Source organism: Gavia stellata, chromosome 2, assembly GCF_030936135.1.
Source record: "Gavia stellata isolate bGavSte3 chromosome 2, bGavSte3.hap2, whole genome shotgun sequence".
NCBI lineage: Eukaryota > Metazoa > Chordata > Aves > Gaviiformes > Gaviidae > Gavia > Gavia stellata.
Genome location: NC_082595.1, coordinates 19,787,375 through 19,805,102, shown reverse-complemented (window position 1 = coordinate 19,805,102; position 17,728 = coordinate 19,787,375). Strand labels below are relative to the sequence as shown.

At 45.1% G+C, this 17,728-nt stretch overlaps 1 protein-coding gene across 1 annotated transcript; it reads left to right on the top strand.

The window, feature by feature from the left end:
* Nucleotides 1-700: 700 nt before the first annotated feature.
* RNF8 (ring finger protein 8) lies at nt 701-14,433 on the top strand. The gene is made up of 8 exons (XM_059833005.1): nt 701-790; nt 3,478-3,606; nt 5,143-5,883; nt 7,032-7,094; nt 7,940-8,029; nt 9,187-9,294; nt 10,281-10,485; nt 12,376-14,433. Exons 1-8 carry the CDS (start codon nt 701-703, stop codon nt 12,519-12,521), a joined length of 1,572 nt encoding a protein of 523 aa, XP_059688988.1. The 3' UTR covers nt 12,522-14,433.
* The last annotated feature ends 3,295 nt before the right edge of the window (nt 14,434-17,728 follow it).

The window sequence follows — 17,728 nt, the reverse complement described above, 5'->3', positions numbered from 1 at the left end:
GCGTGGTAAGCCCACGCGGGAGCCCATCCCATCGCAGAAGACCTCCGGGAAAGGGGTCACCCCGAGACGGGACGCGCTCCTCCGAGGAGGCGGAGGCCCCGAGAAGCCGGTGGAGGGGACCTGCGGGGGCAGGCCGCAGGCAGGGGAGAGCCGGGGCCCTGGGCCGGACACAGGCCGGTGAAGGCGAGGGGAGCACCTGGTTCATGCCCGCGTTGACGAAGAGGAGACGTGGGTCACCGCGGGGCCGCACAGGGGCCGAGGGCAGGCGGCGGTGGCCGTGGCGCTCCTGGAAGAAGCGGAGGAAGGCGGCGCGGACCTGTCCCGCCGGCGGGCCGCCGGCAACCCCGCGGCGGGGGCTGCAGCGCCAGCGCCACGGCACCACCAGCAGAAACCGCCGCCGCCACAGCCAACAGGCCGCCGCCATAGTGGCCGAGGGCGGAAGGCACCCCGGCGGCTTCCGGAAGGGGCGGGGAGAAGGGCGGCGGTAGGCGGGGCCGACGGGATACCGGAGGACCATCACGAGGCACGGTTGCTGAGGGAGTGACCGCAATCGCCCTCACCGGCTCCTAGGGCGCACGCGCAACCTCTTCTCGCGATCTGGGTTCGATTAGCCGAGCTGTTGGGCGGTGCGCGGTCGCTACGCCGCTCTCGCCCCGCCGCAGCGATTGCTCCCGCCTGCCGCGGCGGGCAGGCGGACGCCATGGCGGCACGCGGGGCCTCGCGCCTGGCCTGGTGCCTCCGCCGGGTTGGGGCCAGTGGCGACTGGCTCCTCCTGGAGACCGGCACGCAGGTGAGCCGCGCTGGGACGGGACGGGGCGGGCTGGGCTCCCGGCGGGCTCCGGCCCCTCGGAGGGGGCGGGTGGGCGGCCGAGGCACGGCCATCGGTGCCGCCCCGGGCGGGGGGGCGTTACCGGCGCCGCTTGGCTGGAGCGCCGTCGCGGCCTGCTCCTCCTTGGGCCGCGCGGGGCAGGGGCGAGCGGCCGTCGGTGCGCTTCGTTACGGAGCCTCGTTGTGCCTTAACGCGCTTCCTGGGAGGAAAAAGCCCCGCCCCGCCCCGGGTAACGAGCGGCGGTTGTTAATTGCCGTTCGGAGGAGCCGGCCGTTCACCTCAGAGCACGCCCGGCCGGCCCGAAGGCGGCTCGGTGGGGCGCTGCCCGGCGCTCCCACGGGCACGGAGCGGCGAGCAGCGCCGGAACTGGCGCGTTTCAGCAGCCGTAACGTGCGAGGGAGCGGAGAGCGGGGCGCCGGCGTGAGAGCAGGCGTTTGAGTCTCCTCTGCCAGGCCTTCGGTTGTTAACCGTTTTTAACACCGTCTCGTGTTTAAAATAGGCGTTGCTTGTGTGACAGTGACCTAAGTGGGGGTTGGGGGGGGAATTTAGCCTAATTAACAAGGCGGTGCATTGGCGAGGTTAACAGTAGGTAATGTGTTTAGGTTTTGTGGCTTAAGTTATTCAGGTGTAAACGAGGTCATGTTTTAAATCTGTTTCAGTTGTGTTTCGGTATGGTACAGGAATAAGCTTTTTTCAGTGATGATGTTTTTTAATTGAGAAGCCCGGGTGGGTCCTTGTACTCCTTCCCTCAAGGGCAGCAGGCAAACACATGCGTTGAGGCTGGGGCTCTGTGAGAGGATTGTCCTTCTCGTGGTCGAGATCAGGCAGTTAGCTGTTGCAGATTCCTGCTGTACCTTATCCCTTTGTGCTTACGCATCACAAAAGGTACCCCTCTTAACTCACCTTTCCATGCTAGGCAGTTCTTCAAGCAAATGTATAGTTTTGTTGCTCTCCCATCATGGATTTGAAGCCATGAGGTGTGCAGGTATGCTCAGTGAAGGACTTGAGTTAATACATCGGCAGAACATGCGGCCGAGGCTCTGCTAATTGTGCAGAGACTCTTCGTTCAAGGTGCTGTTACTCTGATTGTCTGCACAGCACTACATGCCTGTGACAGGCAACAGAGGGACTGACGGCATCCCGGTACCGCAGGCTTGCTAGGCCACAGGCTGGCGTGTTAGCACAACCTGCTTTCGCTGGGATTTAAATGTCAGTGCCAAACTGCACTGCCGCGGCATGGGGGTGTGCCGTGGTCTGCCAGTATTGCTGTGGGCAGCAGCAGACTCCAGCAGAGTGGTAATGTCTCATCCCCCTGCCACAGTTTGCTCAGTGAACTTGATCAAGGGGAACTTTTGTGACTGGCCCTACTTGGTCTCACTTGTATTAGTGCGTGAGGCCACGCAGATGTGTGTGACCAGACACTAAGAATTGTTCATGCAGGTTAGGCATTTCTGCTGCAACTGCAGGGATAAATGCAAAGCTGAGTTTGTAACTGAATCTGCCTGAGTCTCTGTACTTCTTACATATGCAATCCATCTTGACAGAACACTAATATGTATGAAGCATTTAAGAGGTAGGGATCAAATATGGTTAAGTCTGCTGTCATGATCTTAGTTTGCTTCCTTGCATTTAGTTATGACACAGGAGTCCCAGGTTCTTGCTTTCAACTCAAGGTGACACCTGCTCAGGTAATGTGTAGCAAATGAACTTTTCTTGACTGCAGCACCTTGTAGGAATTGGAAGGTGTGATGCAAATGAGTTGGGATTGCAGGGGAAAAGAGGGGCAGCCTTCATCTAAGGTTACATTGGATCCATGCAGTTGTCTGATTACATGATAAACTGACTGAAAACTTGTGCAACACACAGATGAATAAGAAAAGTGTGTGTGTTTATCAGATCTTGCAAAGGAGGCAGTGGAGGGAGGGAGAAAAGAGCCGTGCTTTAAATGGCAGCCTGCAATTAGATCAGATTTAATAAGATACTGTGAAACGCTACAATTAAATTACGTCCCTTCTTTCAAAGAAGCTATTGGAGTCTAATAAGATTATTTACATCACTTTCACTACTGTTTATGAACTGCATGTAGCTTAGTTTCTGAGCCTTAAGATCGATGGTGTGATTTGCAAAAGTATTGCACATTTAGGGCATGGTTACATGTGCTTTTTTTTATGGCCGTTTTCTGGGCTATTTTTTTCTGCGTCTTTTGTATTTACAGACAGTTGAACAGATGCAACTAGCAAAAGAAGAAGGTAAGAAGTAATCTGGAGACTCACGAACAATTGTACTGGTTTGAAGAAATGGTGTTTAGTTAGATAATAAATAAGGTGGGACATGGATGGATTGAGAACGGCTTTGAGCAGCTTTGCTGCTGACGGAAGATTTCCATGAAACCAAGGCTGTAACCTGTCTTAGAGCAACCAAATTTTCCTCAGTGAGAGAGGAAGACAATACTTAAAAACTTTGTAGGTTTCCATTTTGTATCTACTCTTGAATTTAAATGCAAAAAAAAAAAAAATCATATTATCCTGAACTCTTTGGAAATAGCTGTAAGATACCAATTTAGATAGATTCCTTTTGTACTTGAAACCGTATAAACTGAATTTACCATGTTGGTGCTGGTTGTAGTTACTAAACTACTTTATTTTTAGGTAACTGTAGGCCGAGGATTAGATCTCACGTACCAGCTGGTGTCAAAAACCTGTCCCTTGATGATCTCTCGTAAGCACTGTGTTTTCCAGCAAAATGCAGAAGGGCAGTGGACTGTCAAGGACAACAAGGTACAGAGACTGATTAAAGACCTTGTACTCTGAGATTCACTGAAGAGAATGCCCTGTTTGGGCTCAAACAATGTATGGGTTATGATATGATATGGTATAAGTGTGACAGAAGGTCCATGGAAATGTCTTGTCTGTTGTGTACTTCCAGAAGGAAGCTTTGGTCTGCTGCAATTAGGATGCAAACCATATTGCTTTATGTAGATTTGTCTCTTGGTTTAGCATTTTTCAGACAAGTGTAGTCTCGCCAAGGGCACTTTGTGAACCTGTTTTTGTGTTACTCTCTTAAAAAAAAAAAAATCCTATGAATTTTGGCAGTATTCAAAAAGATAATGTTTTTGTACTGCTAATGAAAGGATAAACTGATACTCCTTATTGGAGTGACACAATTGCTTTAATTATAATCAACTACAACAAGAATCTATTGTTAGGAAAACCATGCTTCATATTATGTTCAGATGAGTTTCTTCTGCAAGTCCTCCTCAGCTGATTAGAATAAAGTGTTGACATCGGAGTCTTCAGCTATGTCTCACTTTGACTTCAGTAATCTGTTTTTTATATCATGATCTCTGCACTTTCTCATTCAGGCTGAAAACTAAAATCAGTAACTTGCTTTAAAACAGCACTGGTAGAACAAAAATGTTCAACGTGTCATGCAGATTTGAACTATGTATGGGTCAACAGCAGATTAGTCAGAAGGGATGGAGTAGCTACTATTAAAATAACACTGCTCTTAAAAAAACCCTCTGTTGCAGTACTTGTATAAACTTTAAAATGTACAGTTTTTGCATGATTGGAAACATGTATGGTAGATTAGCTACTAACACTTCCTTTGTGTTATCACTACTACTATTTTGTCAAGTTGTTTTATTGAATCTCTTTGAGACACATCAGTTGTTAATGATTCTGCAGTTCATCTTGAGCACAGATGAGTTTTGCTGTTTTTCAAAACTGTTTCTTGAACTAATGTCTAATTTAAAAACCCTTTTTCTGCTTTGAACATTATCTCTAGAAGAACATTTTCCTTCTTGTTTATATTCTCCCTGTATTTATGGAGAACTGTCTCTATTTTTCTTTAAGCAGTGTAAGCTATGCTCTTTTTTCTTTTCTAGTTTCTTCTTGAGTTTCAGGTGACATTAATTGTCAAGAATAATTACTCCAATATTCTGTGTTCTTGACAATGATCTATTGCGGAGTCTTTTTTTATTGGTTAGTTCTTATTTCCAAAGCTTTTCGACAGTTTTTTTTCCCCTTAGAGTTCATTCTTTTCCTTCTGCACAAATGCGTACGTTAATGTTCTTAGTGCTTGTACGCAAAATCTGTAATGCAGGAATAATGCACTGTAAGTAATATAATGCAATAACTGTAATAAATGGGACACTAAGCCAATGAATTGGATATTGCAAGGTTTATTTAAAGAGGTGGCTTGCTCTGATTGCAACACTGAAGAGGTTGGATATGTTTACAGTTGCCAGAAATAACTTGCAGAGGACTCTGTAACTGCATATTAAATTTTGCTGATTCTCTGTTCATTTGTAGAGTCTAAATGGAGTCTGGCTTAACAAACAGCGCCTGGATCCCTCAAAAGCATATCCCATTGCTGAAGGAGACCATATCCAGTTGGGAGTACCTTTGGAAAACAAAGAGACTGCTGAATATGAGTATGAAGTAATTAAAGAGGAATGGGAGAAAATCAGACCCTTTTTAGCCCAAAGGAATGACCTGGGGAAAGCTAAGAGTTCAAGAACTAAACGTAAATTTAGTTTGGAGGAATTGGAGACATCTGGATCAGAAGGTCCTTCAAACTCCAGATCCAAAAGAGACAGAGTGTCCTGTGACAATGAACCTTTGGGTAAATCATGGGGAAGGGTAGAAGAAGCCAAACAGTTAACAGAGAAGATGGATGTCAAGCTGCCTTCTCCTGGACCAAGCGAGGAGGATAGTGGTCCCGTGCGTAGTAGCCCGGTGTACTCCAAGAAAGCTGTTTCTGTACCCCATGAGGACCAGAAAGGCTCTGGTCTTGCACAGTCATGGACTGGCTTGGGAATGCTGAGGAAAACTCTAGTAGATATAATGAAGTTAAAGGTCAAAGTGCAGGAGAAGCAGACAGCTGTTCTGAATGTGAAGCAGAAGCGCAGGAAGTGTGCTCAGAAGGAGATCCTGGCAATGGAGCAGGAGCTGCAAGAGTTGCAGGACCAGCTGTGTACAGAACAAGAGTATCATCAGCAGCAGGTGGAAGAGCTGGAGAGGACATTCTCTAAGGAGCAGCAGAAGCTAGAGGTATAATGGTGGTAATCTTTTTGGCCTCTGTCTTTTCATTTTTATGGCATGCCTAATATAAGACATTGATCCAAAATAAGATCTTGAACCATACAGGAACACAAATAATGTTTGTGTGAATTACTCCTGTTAAAATCGTCATGGAAGTATTTCACTTCCAGGCATGTGTACCAAAAGAAAGTGCAGAGACACAAGGGATTAGGCTGCATGGGGAATTAGGAAAAAGGTGCAAAATATTTTTTTAAATTTTTTTGCAAACACGTTCATTACAGCAAGATAGTAAAGCATTTCAGTTAGTAAAAAAGTGTGGTTTTAAATAAAAAAAATCAAAAATCTCTCCCTGATGTCCTGTGGTTACAGAGAGGACAAGTTGAAAAGTATTCACCTTTAGTGTGAATTTCTCTTGGTATATGGCTGAATTAATGCCCAGTTTGCATGGCAAATCCATTCCCTTTCCAAACGAGTGAATTATCGTATGCCTTAATCCCTGGAGGGAGGGAGATTATTTTTTTTTTTTTCCACACTTTCAAAAAACTTTTTCTCTCAATCTATAAGTGACTTCAAGTAGTATGCATATGTTGATAAGTAGCTTTTTTAGATGACAAACTGAAGTTTTTCTATTTGACTTTGCTCAAAATCTGGTTTAAAGGAAGTAAGAATTTATCTTGGAGTTTCGTAATTTATCAGTTGCTTCCTTTAAAGTCTGCTGCTAAAGGCAAGATACCTGTATCAGAAGTACAGGAAGTCTGGAGTTGCGTGCTTAGGTACAATGGGAAGTTCAGCTGGAGCTATAGGTATGTCTGACCTCTTTGAATGTACTCAAAGATAGAGTTGTGGCTTTTTCTCATCTTTAAGCTGTTGCTGACCTCTTTGCTTCTATGAACGTGCCGGTGCCTTTAGAGCTAGAATAACGTGGAGGTGTTCCAAGTATGTAACTGTAAATGATACATCCATTTTAACTCTTCACAGTAAGTGATAGCTCTAAATTCTGTCATACACACGTAACACTAGAGTGGGACACTTCAGGGTTTGCTGAAAACCAGTGTTGTTTCTTTAAGCATATCCTCTAACCAGAGTGTGCAAAGTAGTAATTTTCTGTCCCTTTCTTTCTTCAAGTTTGTTGTCGTTCTTTTTTTATTCCCCCCCAGGGAGTAAAGTGGCAACATGGGGAAGAGAATCTGAAGGAGCAGCTGGCCCAGGTCCTGCAAGAGGCAAGTAGTTATGAGTCTAGGTTTGGTCTAACTGTGTAACTCAGATATTTAAATATTTCTTACTGCTGTGGCCTCTTGGTAGAAGATGAGGACTTTGCCTTAGGTGCAGATTGTATGATCTTCAACAACAGACCAAATTTCTGTCAGAAAGTGGCAGACCTTGCTTTGTGGGAGTTGCTATTTGCCAGCAAATGTTATGAGAATATGCGGTCAGATTGAAAGCATTAAGTAGCTGCAATGATTCTTTTTTTTTTTTTTAATATTTAAGTTTGGTCCTTGGGCTGGTGGACTCTTTTGTGAGGTCCTGGTTACCTGTGAGTCTCCTGGTTACCTGCTCTGGGGAAGTTGTTTTGGCAGTTTTAGCCAGATGAAAAAAATTTCACTCTTCGTTAGGAATGTTTTTGAAAGAGATTGCCACATACTTAGGTTTCCTAGGCATTTTCCAAAAGGCCTTTCTTTTTGGAAAGCTAATCTGAAAACAGCTTCAGGTAACCCTGCATAAAGTGACAGGTTTTTGTGATCCTTATGTATCAAATACCCCTTGATGCTCAAATGTCTCAGATGCACTCAAAATGGTGACTGTAAAACCTAACTGAAATGAGTGACCTGGGAGAGGGAATGAGAAGTGCTATGACACTGGGAAGGTCATAAATAACCGGCACTACATTCCAATTTTAACTTAAGGCTAAACTGCTTTAACACCCCAACTCATATAGACACGTGCTGCTCTTTTAGAAGGACATTAGGAGAAATGAGTATGCTGAACCTCATAATTATGGCTGTGTATATTTAAAAGGGTAGCTTATAATGGCACTCTTATAATTTCTGGGATGGTATTGTTACAGCATCATGCTTTGATGGAAGAACTGAGCCGTAGTAAAAAAGATTTTGAGGAAATAATTCGAGCCAAGAATAAAGAACTGGAAGAAACCAAGGTAAGGAATAACTGAATTCTTGGTTTTATTCATAAGTGAAACACGATACGCTGCAGCAGAGGAAATGGTTTATTTAACATTTGTCTTGACTGTACTTTGCCTCCCATAGTGAAAAACTCCTGTATTCTGAGGTGCCAGCTGACTCTAGTTTCCAGGGTTGGGGGAGGATACACCTTGCCCTGTTCATAAATTAGTGTTGAACAGTTATTACTAGATCTTTCTTAATCATAAAGAAAGCCCAGAGCACCTAAACTGTGTGTTGTGCAGGATAAGTTGGCCTATTCCATCCTTTCTTCAAAAAATAAAAAAGAAAGAGTGTGTTTGAAAATGAGGTGCTTCATTTTCAGTTAGAGTGCATTCAAGTAAAACTGTAGTGTTCTAGCAGTCCTACAAGGGAGTGTAGGACTGAAACAACATGGAATTTGAATAATGAATGAGGTAAGCTACATTTCTTCCTGCCCTTGACACAAGGTGATGAGTAGAAAATAATCAAGGAGATCCTTTCCTGTGTCTTACTCTTGGAAATCATCACATAATTCACTTCTGGCTGTTTGCTTTATGTTTTCTTATGTCGTCTTTGCAACTCTGTTGCTGTTTGAAGTACAGCTTCAGTTGGAAGAATTTCTCTGTTATTTTTAGAAGATAGAGCAGGTACCTAGGAGCCTAATTTAACTCCAAACAAAAAAAAAAATTATTGGGCAGTTAAATGCAAATAAATGTTTTAAATTCTTATGCTTTCTTTTTTTAATATTTGAGGTATTTTGTCTGTTGGCTGTTTTCTTTTTTACATCAGACATCAAAAGAACTGTTCTGTTGCTTAAGCCAAACTCATGCCAGGAAGAGGTTGAAAGAGATTCTGAAAAGGTTGATCTGGCAGGTAGTTTCTTTAGGCTGAAAGGAATTTTGGTAATGGCTGCTGTTCTTGCTTGTAAGTTCTCTACAGTGGGTGGGAATATTCTCAGTACTGCCATGACTATAAAGAGGAGAGAGGTTACAGATCTGGGTGTATAACAGACAAAGATTTGACATGTGGAGACTTGCAGTTGTATGAATTTATACTTGTACTACCTTGCCCTGCACATGTACTTCCTGCCAATATTATATTTAGTAAAACCTTGTTCTTTGTTGATACATGACCATGTGTACTTTTCCACTAGGAGGAGAAGGAAAAGGTGAGAGCCCAAAAAGAAGAGGTGTTGAATCAGATGAATGATGTGTTGGAGAATGAGTTGCAGTGCACAATCTGTTCTGAGCACTTCATCGAGGTATGTTTAAAGTGATAGGGGTTTGCTAGTAAAGAAGAGACTGGAGAAGCTTTCCCTACTTCTATTAAAGCAATAGTCAAGCTTATTTCTTTACCTCGGTGACTTAACAGTCCCAACAGACCCACAGTAAGTTGTGGGTAAGGGTTGGTCCAGAAATCCATTCAGTCTGCCCTAACTCTTCTCCTGGGCAGCAAGTTCAGCTTTAATGTCTCTACCTGCATAGAGATGGGTGCTTAATCCTAAGATGTATATAGGCTTGCAGCAGTTTTGGGTGGTTTTGAACTGGTGCTCTGAGCTGCTGCTGACAGCCTACTTGGGCAAGAATCATTTTGTAGTGGACCTTACTTCAAGTTGACTAGGGTTGGACTGCTTCAAGTTTAGATATAGGAAGAGGTTAGTAAAGTAAGGGAGGTGCAGTGTTCAGTCAAGTCCTGAACCATTTATATTGTTCAAATAAACTCTTTCTTTGAGAAATTGTCCTGCTTTCATTTGATTCTAGAAGTGATAGGCTATGCCTGAAATGTAGACCCTTTTTTCTGTTGGTGTTTTTATAGAACTTCAGTTTCATTACATTCATTTCTACTACAGGAAATGCGATGTGTTAGCCTTGTTATAATGACTTATGAGCTAGCTGAAATTTTAATTTCTGGTTTGTCAGTAATTTAAGATGCTATTCTGCAGTATCTAAGTTTTCCATAATGTAGCCTTTTCAAATTGGGGAAACTTATAATAGAATTAATTTTTTTTGGTCGGTGTTTCTGACTTGCTGTGATCTGTGGTGAATCCATTAACCAACTCGTAAAACTTGTCTGTGCTCTGGCATGGGATAGTTTTTGTGTGTAACCCCTACAAAGGGTAAAGAAAAAAGGGCTTTGGGCTTCTCCCATCCCACCTCCCTTTTAGGAATGGTTCATCTAATGTTTTTCTTTCTTGACAATGCTTGTGCGAACATGCTCCGATAAGTATCCTTCCATTGAATTCCACAGGCGGTCACTCTGAACTGCGCGCACAGCTTCTGCTCCTACTGTATCAATGAGTGGACGAAACGTAAAGTGGAGTGCCCTATCTGCAGGCAGGAGATCAAATCAAAGACACGCTCTCTGGTGCTGGATAACTGCATTGACAGGATGGTAGAAAAACTGGATGTGGAAATGAAAGAGCATCGCCTGACGCTTATCAGAGAGCGGAAAGGTGAGAGGTGGGTGGATGTGGCATGATGAGTACAATCTTTCATTCCATCTATTTTGTACAACTTTCTTTGGCACCTATATACCAAGGAGATGCTTGGGGAATGCAGCAGAAACACTAGAAAATTAATTTTAAGATGTGTTGTGTAACTAGCTTTACTGCACAGCAAAAGAAAATTAATAAAAAGTTTGGAAGAAGACTTTGGTATGAACTCCACAGTCGAGCAGGACAACTTAACTATGCTGAAGATTACGCTGTTTCAGAGATCACTAAATAAAAGCAAAACTGTGTAGAATGGGCCTTGAAAAATTTACCAGGCACCTTTTGATTAAACCATTGACTACACTATTGCAAAAACTCAGCAGAGCAGTGCCTGATGAGAAACTCTAAATTCTCTTCTGTGTGCTAGATTTGTGTAGGAAGTCTCTGAAGGGAATGTTGATATGTCATGTAAGCGTATGGCTGAACTAGAAGTTGGCTCTGCCATGTTAATTTTTGTGGCATTAAAGCCGCTGTGGCTTAAATGAATAACGTCTTGCTTAATTGTAGCTACAAGACTGTGCATGACAGCGATGGCTTTAAGTAAAACTCCAGTATGGGGTATTCCTATTCTGCATCCCTCTTCCAAATTTGTTTCTGGAGCACTTGACACTGGTATCTAGGTGCTGAAATGTAGAAGCCTTTTCCTGCTACCCCTTAACAAATTTCTATTGCTGTTTTCCCTTAAGTAATTGTCTTGTTTTTCCCTCATAGAGGTGAGTGCATGATCTTTCATTTTGCAATGTGTCAAGCCTTTTACCTAATGAAAGGTGCTTTTGAAGTGTTTCAGATTCTCCATGGTGACATAGAATGACATCGCTAAGCAGTGTTAATTCAAACCTGTAATTATAAACTATTTAACCAACTCAACCTGATTCCCTCAGGAAATGCTACGCTGCTCAGAGGCTGCCCAGCTTGGCTTCGTGAATTGCTTTCACCTCTGCAGAACTGACACTGCTCTTGTGTAATATGCACATCTGCAGAGTATGCCATAGCACTATTGAAGTGTCTCATCAGGTAGCTAATGGTGATTAGATGAAGTGGTGCCTTCATTGGACCCCACTTCATTTCTGTGTAGTAAACCAGTGGTCTTCATGCTTGTTTGAACAAAAAGGAATAAGCTCATAGCCTACCTTCATATGCGATAGATGCTCTAATTATATAAATGACTATTAGTAGGAAATAATTTAGCTTCACCATGACACACTTCAGGAGGAAGGATGGATTGTTTCTGTGCAGTCTTTTTATTCAGTGATGGAAACATTTTGATTGAGATGAAGATAACCATGTGTTTATTTAAACATGAATTCTTAAGAAGAAACCGGCTGAAAGAAAAATAATGATGCAAGTGGCACTTGAGAAGCTCAGTTAGAGCTTCCCAAGAAGGCTTTCCAAGAGTCTTAGTAGTACGGGCACCAACAGGACAGCTTGCGCTCTTAAATGTATGGAGGTTTTGATGGGGCCGTAAGTATCCTGAACAACCATTGGTTGTTTGAGAGCTCCTTACATAATTTTTTGCTTTCCCTATTTCTTACCTGGCAAGACACGGTAATAGTTAGCTACTTCCCTTGCCAGTTGTGTGCTAGTGAAGGGATGGGGAATGTGTCCTTCTTATCTGTGCTATCTTAACAGGAGAAGGCATATAGGAAACTTAAGAAAACAAACAAAAAAACCCCCAGCCTCTTGTTCTTTTAATGTTGAAGATTGAAAAGAAAAATGCCTGTGCCCTGTAGCTTGAAAGACCTATTGCAAACTGACAGTAAGAGGCTATAAGTTTCAAAGACAACTAGTAATTTAGCATTTGTGGGTACAGTGGTCACTGCTAACTTTTGTATCTGTGTGTTTTGAATGCAGAGAAACAGAATGTGTTGGTGAAACCAGCCACAGACAATGACAGCAGTGTAATTTCTTCCATCTACTCCATCTTGTCGATGAGCAGTTGTGACAGTGAGGACTCTGAGGAGGATTCTTACTATAATGAAAGCTACTACATTATCTAAACACTGTTACTGCAGACTCGTTTGCCTGTGTGCTGCCCAGAGCCAACCTAATGGTGTTTGGTTGACTACTGCTGGATGAGTGGACTGGACATCTGGGAGGAGAGACTCTATGAAGAGGCTGGAGCTGAGAACTAGCAGCATTTGGAAGAAGGACCTTATTTTTTAAATGAATGTACATAAGCTTGATCTCTAAAACAAAATTTGGATTGTGAGAGAACAAACTGCCGTTAGCTAGATGGTTGATATACAAAACCTAGGCTTCCATGATTGCTTGTGACCTGCTCAGTGTAATGTAATAGTTTGTATGCGTCACTGCTCTTTCCTTAGTGAATGATGACTTTAAATGTGTGCATCAGCTTCCCTTATTTCAGGCAGCAGAGGGAATAGCCCAAGCTATTTGAGAACTTGACCATCCCCACCAGCAGGCAGGAGAGGTATATCAGGAAAAAGTGCCAATGTGGGTTTTCCTCTTGAATTTCATATGACAGCTAGAGTCATCCCAGGCCTCTGGCTGTAAAGGTAACAAAGGGTGGGTTATGGACCCTGTCAGCCTTAAGTGCCTAAATGCACTGTAAGCTGAGCTGCTGGCCATCAGTTTGCTCTGTTGATGTTAGTAATTTTCTGTTAGGGATGGAGGAGGTTAAACGTTCCAGAATTCCTTAGCTAGTGTTCTTTTCATATAGTATCTTTAGTTTGTTCCCTCTTGAGGATTTTGCATAAAGGCTTTTAGAATTGGGAAGCAGTGCATCCAGAAGTTATTAGCAATGACTTCAGAAACACCTCTGGTTCTTGTTAGCAGCAGAGAGGAACCTCTGCCTCTTCAGAAGTGCTGCTATCTGAATCAGTGAAATGTCCTGTTGGCAGGGTAGGAAAGCAGCATCTCTAGGCAACCACAAGGCACAGAAGGAAGCATTTAGTTTTATTGTTTACAAAACATTGCTGTTGATGCTCACAGCAAATCACTCATCCCTGAGAGACTGAGCAAGTCTTGCCTCATCCTATTATGAATTTGTTTATGAAGTTCCATTTTCAGTGGCGTATGCTTTTGACTTAGCTGTTAGATGGAAAGGACTGTTTTACACTGAGAGAAGAGGATGGGGAAAGCCCCTCTCATCTGTAATATTTCTTTGGCTATTTGTATGTACTTTCTTGTTTCTGTGTTTATTTTGTTTAAGAAGGAAAATATAAATCCATTTCTGCATTAGTCTTCCTTGGTGCAACCACTGAGATGAATGTCTTTCTCCTAGTTGTCTTAGATTTTTTTGGGAAAACAGAGACTATCTCTTTTTAATGACTTTGCTTCTTGTTTTGATTGCTATAAGCAGTGTGACTATTTTAAAGTTATTTGAAAGACTTGTGTATTCAGGAATTGATAAAAGACAACCCAACTCTTCAAGCCTGTGGCTATCCTAACGGTAATTGAGTAGATACAATCATACCTCTTATCTTCTTCCACTACAGAAAGATCCCATTGAAAAGGTGCATGAATGATGCTGCTGTCCTAAGTAAGTAGTGCATTCTGACAGATTTGATTGGTAGGACTTAAACAGGGGAGGTAGATCTGATCTGTGGGCCAGGCAACTTTCTTAAAACATTAGTGTAAGGTTTCTTCTTGTGAAGGACTCATTACATCTTGAGTTTTCCTCTTTCCCGTTTAATGTTAATTTTCTATATGTGCTCTTAAAAGTTTTTCTTTTGTGAATATATATATGCTCTCTATGATGTCTGAGAGAAAAGGGTTCCTCAAAACGCTTGTGAAATAGGCTGACATTGGAACGGCATTCCCAATGAAGAGGAGTAGGAGGAAAACACTCTGGTTACCTGGGACTGCAAATTCTTCTACTGTGTATCTCTTCCATGTTGCTGCATTTTTTTTGCTTGTTTCATTTTGCTAAATATATTTATTTTGTTATGCTGGTGTTTATGCATATTCCAGAGAAGGATAATACTACTTCTAGTAACAGAGTAGTTCTTCGGCATGATTTCTGAGTGTGTCCTCCTTTCACTAGAATATGAAGAACATAAGTGGTATACCAGACCATTTCCACTGCTACTGGTAGGTGCATAGTGCGTAAGGGTCAAGGAGAGAGGTTAAGTAATAACACTGTTCACTTGCAAAAACATTGCACTGACAAAAGCAGACCTTTCCTCCCAGTTCACTAAATTCCTCAGTAAAACTACTATCGGATACAGAGCTGATGACTAGACATACAGAAGTGTCAGGCGAACTATTGAGCTTCTGGAAACTTCTAATACAGCGCTCTCCTTTGGTCTAAGGTCTGGATGTTTTCTTCTACTTGATTGTACATCTGAATGTCCCCTTGGAGATGTCATACCCTGAACTATTATCTGTCTTGGGATGGCATCAAGCACTTCCGGTCTCGCATCCAGGGTTTAGGTTATAACTTTGAGCTAGTTGCAGCTGATGCACAGCAGGCTTGATGCAGGTTCAAGACTTGATGCTTTCTGTTGGAAGATAGCTGTCATATTGTGTGATAATCAAACACTTTTCAGAGCAAATTATTGTTTATTAGTATCAGCAGGAATAGCTGGGAAGGAGTGCTAATGGATTGCGGAAGGGGGCCATCACAGAGGGACGGTGTGCTGTTTAACTCCTGCACATCTATGGGTTCCAAGATCAGCCTGACAATTGCTTTTCTCTTGCATGTGTAATCTGCCACGTTAGTGCTTGGTGAGCCTTAACAACAACTGTCATTTAACTTTGCAGAACATGTAACAGGCAATTTAATAATCTGGCCGTGCCCTGCCCCCCTCCCATGTCAGTGTTTTTTTCCAAAGATATGCTCTAACTAGTCAGTGTTTTGTCTTGTGCTCATAGTCTTTCTTCCCTCCTGCCAGTCTCTTTTGCTGTAACTTCACATAGACACATACCTTACGGCAACTAGATAATCATAAACTACACTTCCCACATAGTATACTCCTGTCCCTTGGTGGTACTGTGTTTGTTTTGGTTTTTAAGATTAAGCATTCATGCCTGTGTACTGAGCTCTGTGCCCCTGGGTTTCAAGCTTAATGCGAAGTACAAGACAGCGCAATAACCTATAGACATGTATTAGGCTTTTATTGTGTGAAAAGCTTTATTATCACTGGCCTTACATAAACCCGTTCTGGCTCTGCTCAGGTAACGGAGCTGTAGTTAGTTAATGGTGAAGTGCCCGGTGGTGAGTAGGCTATAGGCTTTCCTGTAGGCAGACAGTTTCTTAGGAAACCTTGCTGGTTGTAGGAGTAATGACATTTCCAGTGAGGATGGCAGGGCAGGCAGCGCAGCCCCCTGAGCAGGGCTCGGGGCGTGCTGCCTGCGGTCACCGCTAAGGTGGGGGTGCTGTTAGGTAGGTCTCCTTCGGAATCATAAAAAAAGGTGGTTTTCTTAGAAAGTGCCACTTTTAAGGCGGTGGCTGAATTACTTGTGCGTTAACACACTTTATATACTTTTTTTTAAATACAATATATTTACAAAAATTACAATATTTTACATAGAATTTCAATATATTTTCACCCTATGCACACCTACCTCACCTCCATCGGGAAGGACTGAGGCCGCCGGCTACCAGCTTTCCCAGAGAGCCGGACCCTGCCCGTGGCTTGCGCCGCGCCCCGCCCCGCCCCGCCCCGCCCCGCCCCGCTCGTAGCGGGCAGGGCAGGACAGGGCAGAGCGGGGCGGCCCACGCCCGGCGGCGGGACGGGGCGGCCCTGCCGGCCGCCATGCCGCTGCACCGCCGGCGTTGCTTAGCGACCTGAAGGGGCCTTGCAGGGGGGGCGTCGGGCCCACTTCCGGGTTGAGGCTGCCCGCGGCGCGCCTGCGGGAACAGGCCCCTCGGTGCCGGTGCGGGCGGTGCGTCACTGTCGCGCGCCGCCGGGCTGGGGAGGACCCGCAGGAGGGGGTGGGGCGGGGGCGGCGACGGCGGCGCCTCCGAGCGGGGAAACGAAACCGCCGGTGGCGGCGCAGGAACGGTCTCGGGTGTCCCCCCCCCACCTCGCCGCGGCCGCTGGGCCCTCGGGAGACGGAGCCGGCCGGAGCAACCCGCAACCCGCCTGCCCCCGCCCCGCCCCCTCCTCTGCCGTGAGTGCCGCCCGGTCCAGCGGAGCGCTGTCCGCGGGCCCCGCTCCCAGCGCGCGCGTGCGGGTCAGCGCGGGGCGCGGCCGCCGGCAGCTCCCGCGGCCTCCCTGCCGCCTGCTCTCGGCCTGGGGGGGCCCGCGGCTCGGCCCGCTGCGCCCGCAACCCGCCGCCGACTTGCGTAGCCTCTGGTACCGGGAGTGGGGGGCTGCGGGGCCCCCGGGCGGGCGGACCGACCCACCCTCGGGGCGGCGGGTGCGACCTGAGTGAGGCTGGCTGAGGAGCGGGCCGCAGGCCGCGGTGTCTAGCCAGCAAAAGCTGTGCCCGGAAGGCGCTGGCGGGGCGCTCGGAGGGGTGCTGCGCGCTGGCCCAGCGCGGGCGGTGGAGTCCCTTGCGGGCTGTGCTGCGGAGGGGCTTCCCCGCACAGCTGCGTGCCCCCCGCGGGACGGGGCGTCGCTTACCGTGCCGTGAATTTCGCGTCGTTTGAAATCTAGCAGGAAAACGGATGTGCTAAGGGACCCTTAGCAGGGTTGAGAGGGTGGAGATCTCGAGAGGAAGCTAGCAGTGGAGGACGGAAAGTGTGTTAACCTAATAAGAGGGTTTCTCAGAAGAAACAGAAAATCGCTCTCAGTTTGTCCGAGATGAGCAAGCAAGGAAAAAACCACCCTAAATTGACACAAGAGCAGATAAATATGAGTTGGCTGCAAATGAACTTCTGGTGGAAGTGTAATGTCTCAGCCGTAGCACAGTGAAGTTGTGGGATGATTCTGCAGTCAGAGTCATAGGGATGAGTAAAGGAATTGGTCTTAAGCTGCCCTGCATGCGTCTGTGGAAATAAGTTTGACAACAGAGGGTTAGAACTGGTGACCTGGGGCATCTTTTCTAGCCCAGCATTCCTATGTAGAATAATATTTATCAATAGCAGGGAGGATTAGCTAGTGCTCTAGGCATCTGTGCCTTTTCATTTTCACCTGCTTTCCTGTTCCTTGGTTCTTGTCCTCTGTAGGCCTTCCCAGCTAGCTTCTATTAACTCTATCTTAAGTGTTAGTCCTTTCTCTGGGTTTAGGCAAAGTTTATCAGCCACATCCAGAAGCTTGATATCTTGCCAGTGATTCCTGGTGAAAAACACAAA

Excerpts from the sequence above, each read along its gene's own strand:
- RNF8 (XM_059833005.1), top strand. The coding sequence starts at position 701 with ATGGCGGCACGCGGGGCCTCGCGCCTGGCCTGGTGCCTCCGCCGGGTT. Across the intron at positions 9,295-10,280 it reads GTTCTGAGCACTTCATCGAG|GCGGTCACTCTGAACTGCGC; the intron begins GTATGTTTAAAG and ends TGAATTCCACAG. Across the intron at positions 10,486-12,375 it reads GCTTATCAGAGAGCGGAAAG|AGAAACAGAATGTGTTGGTG; the intron begins GTGAGAGGTGGG and ends TTTTGAATGCAG.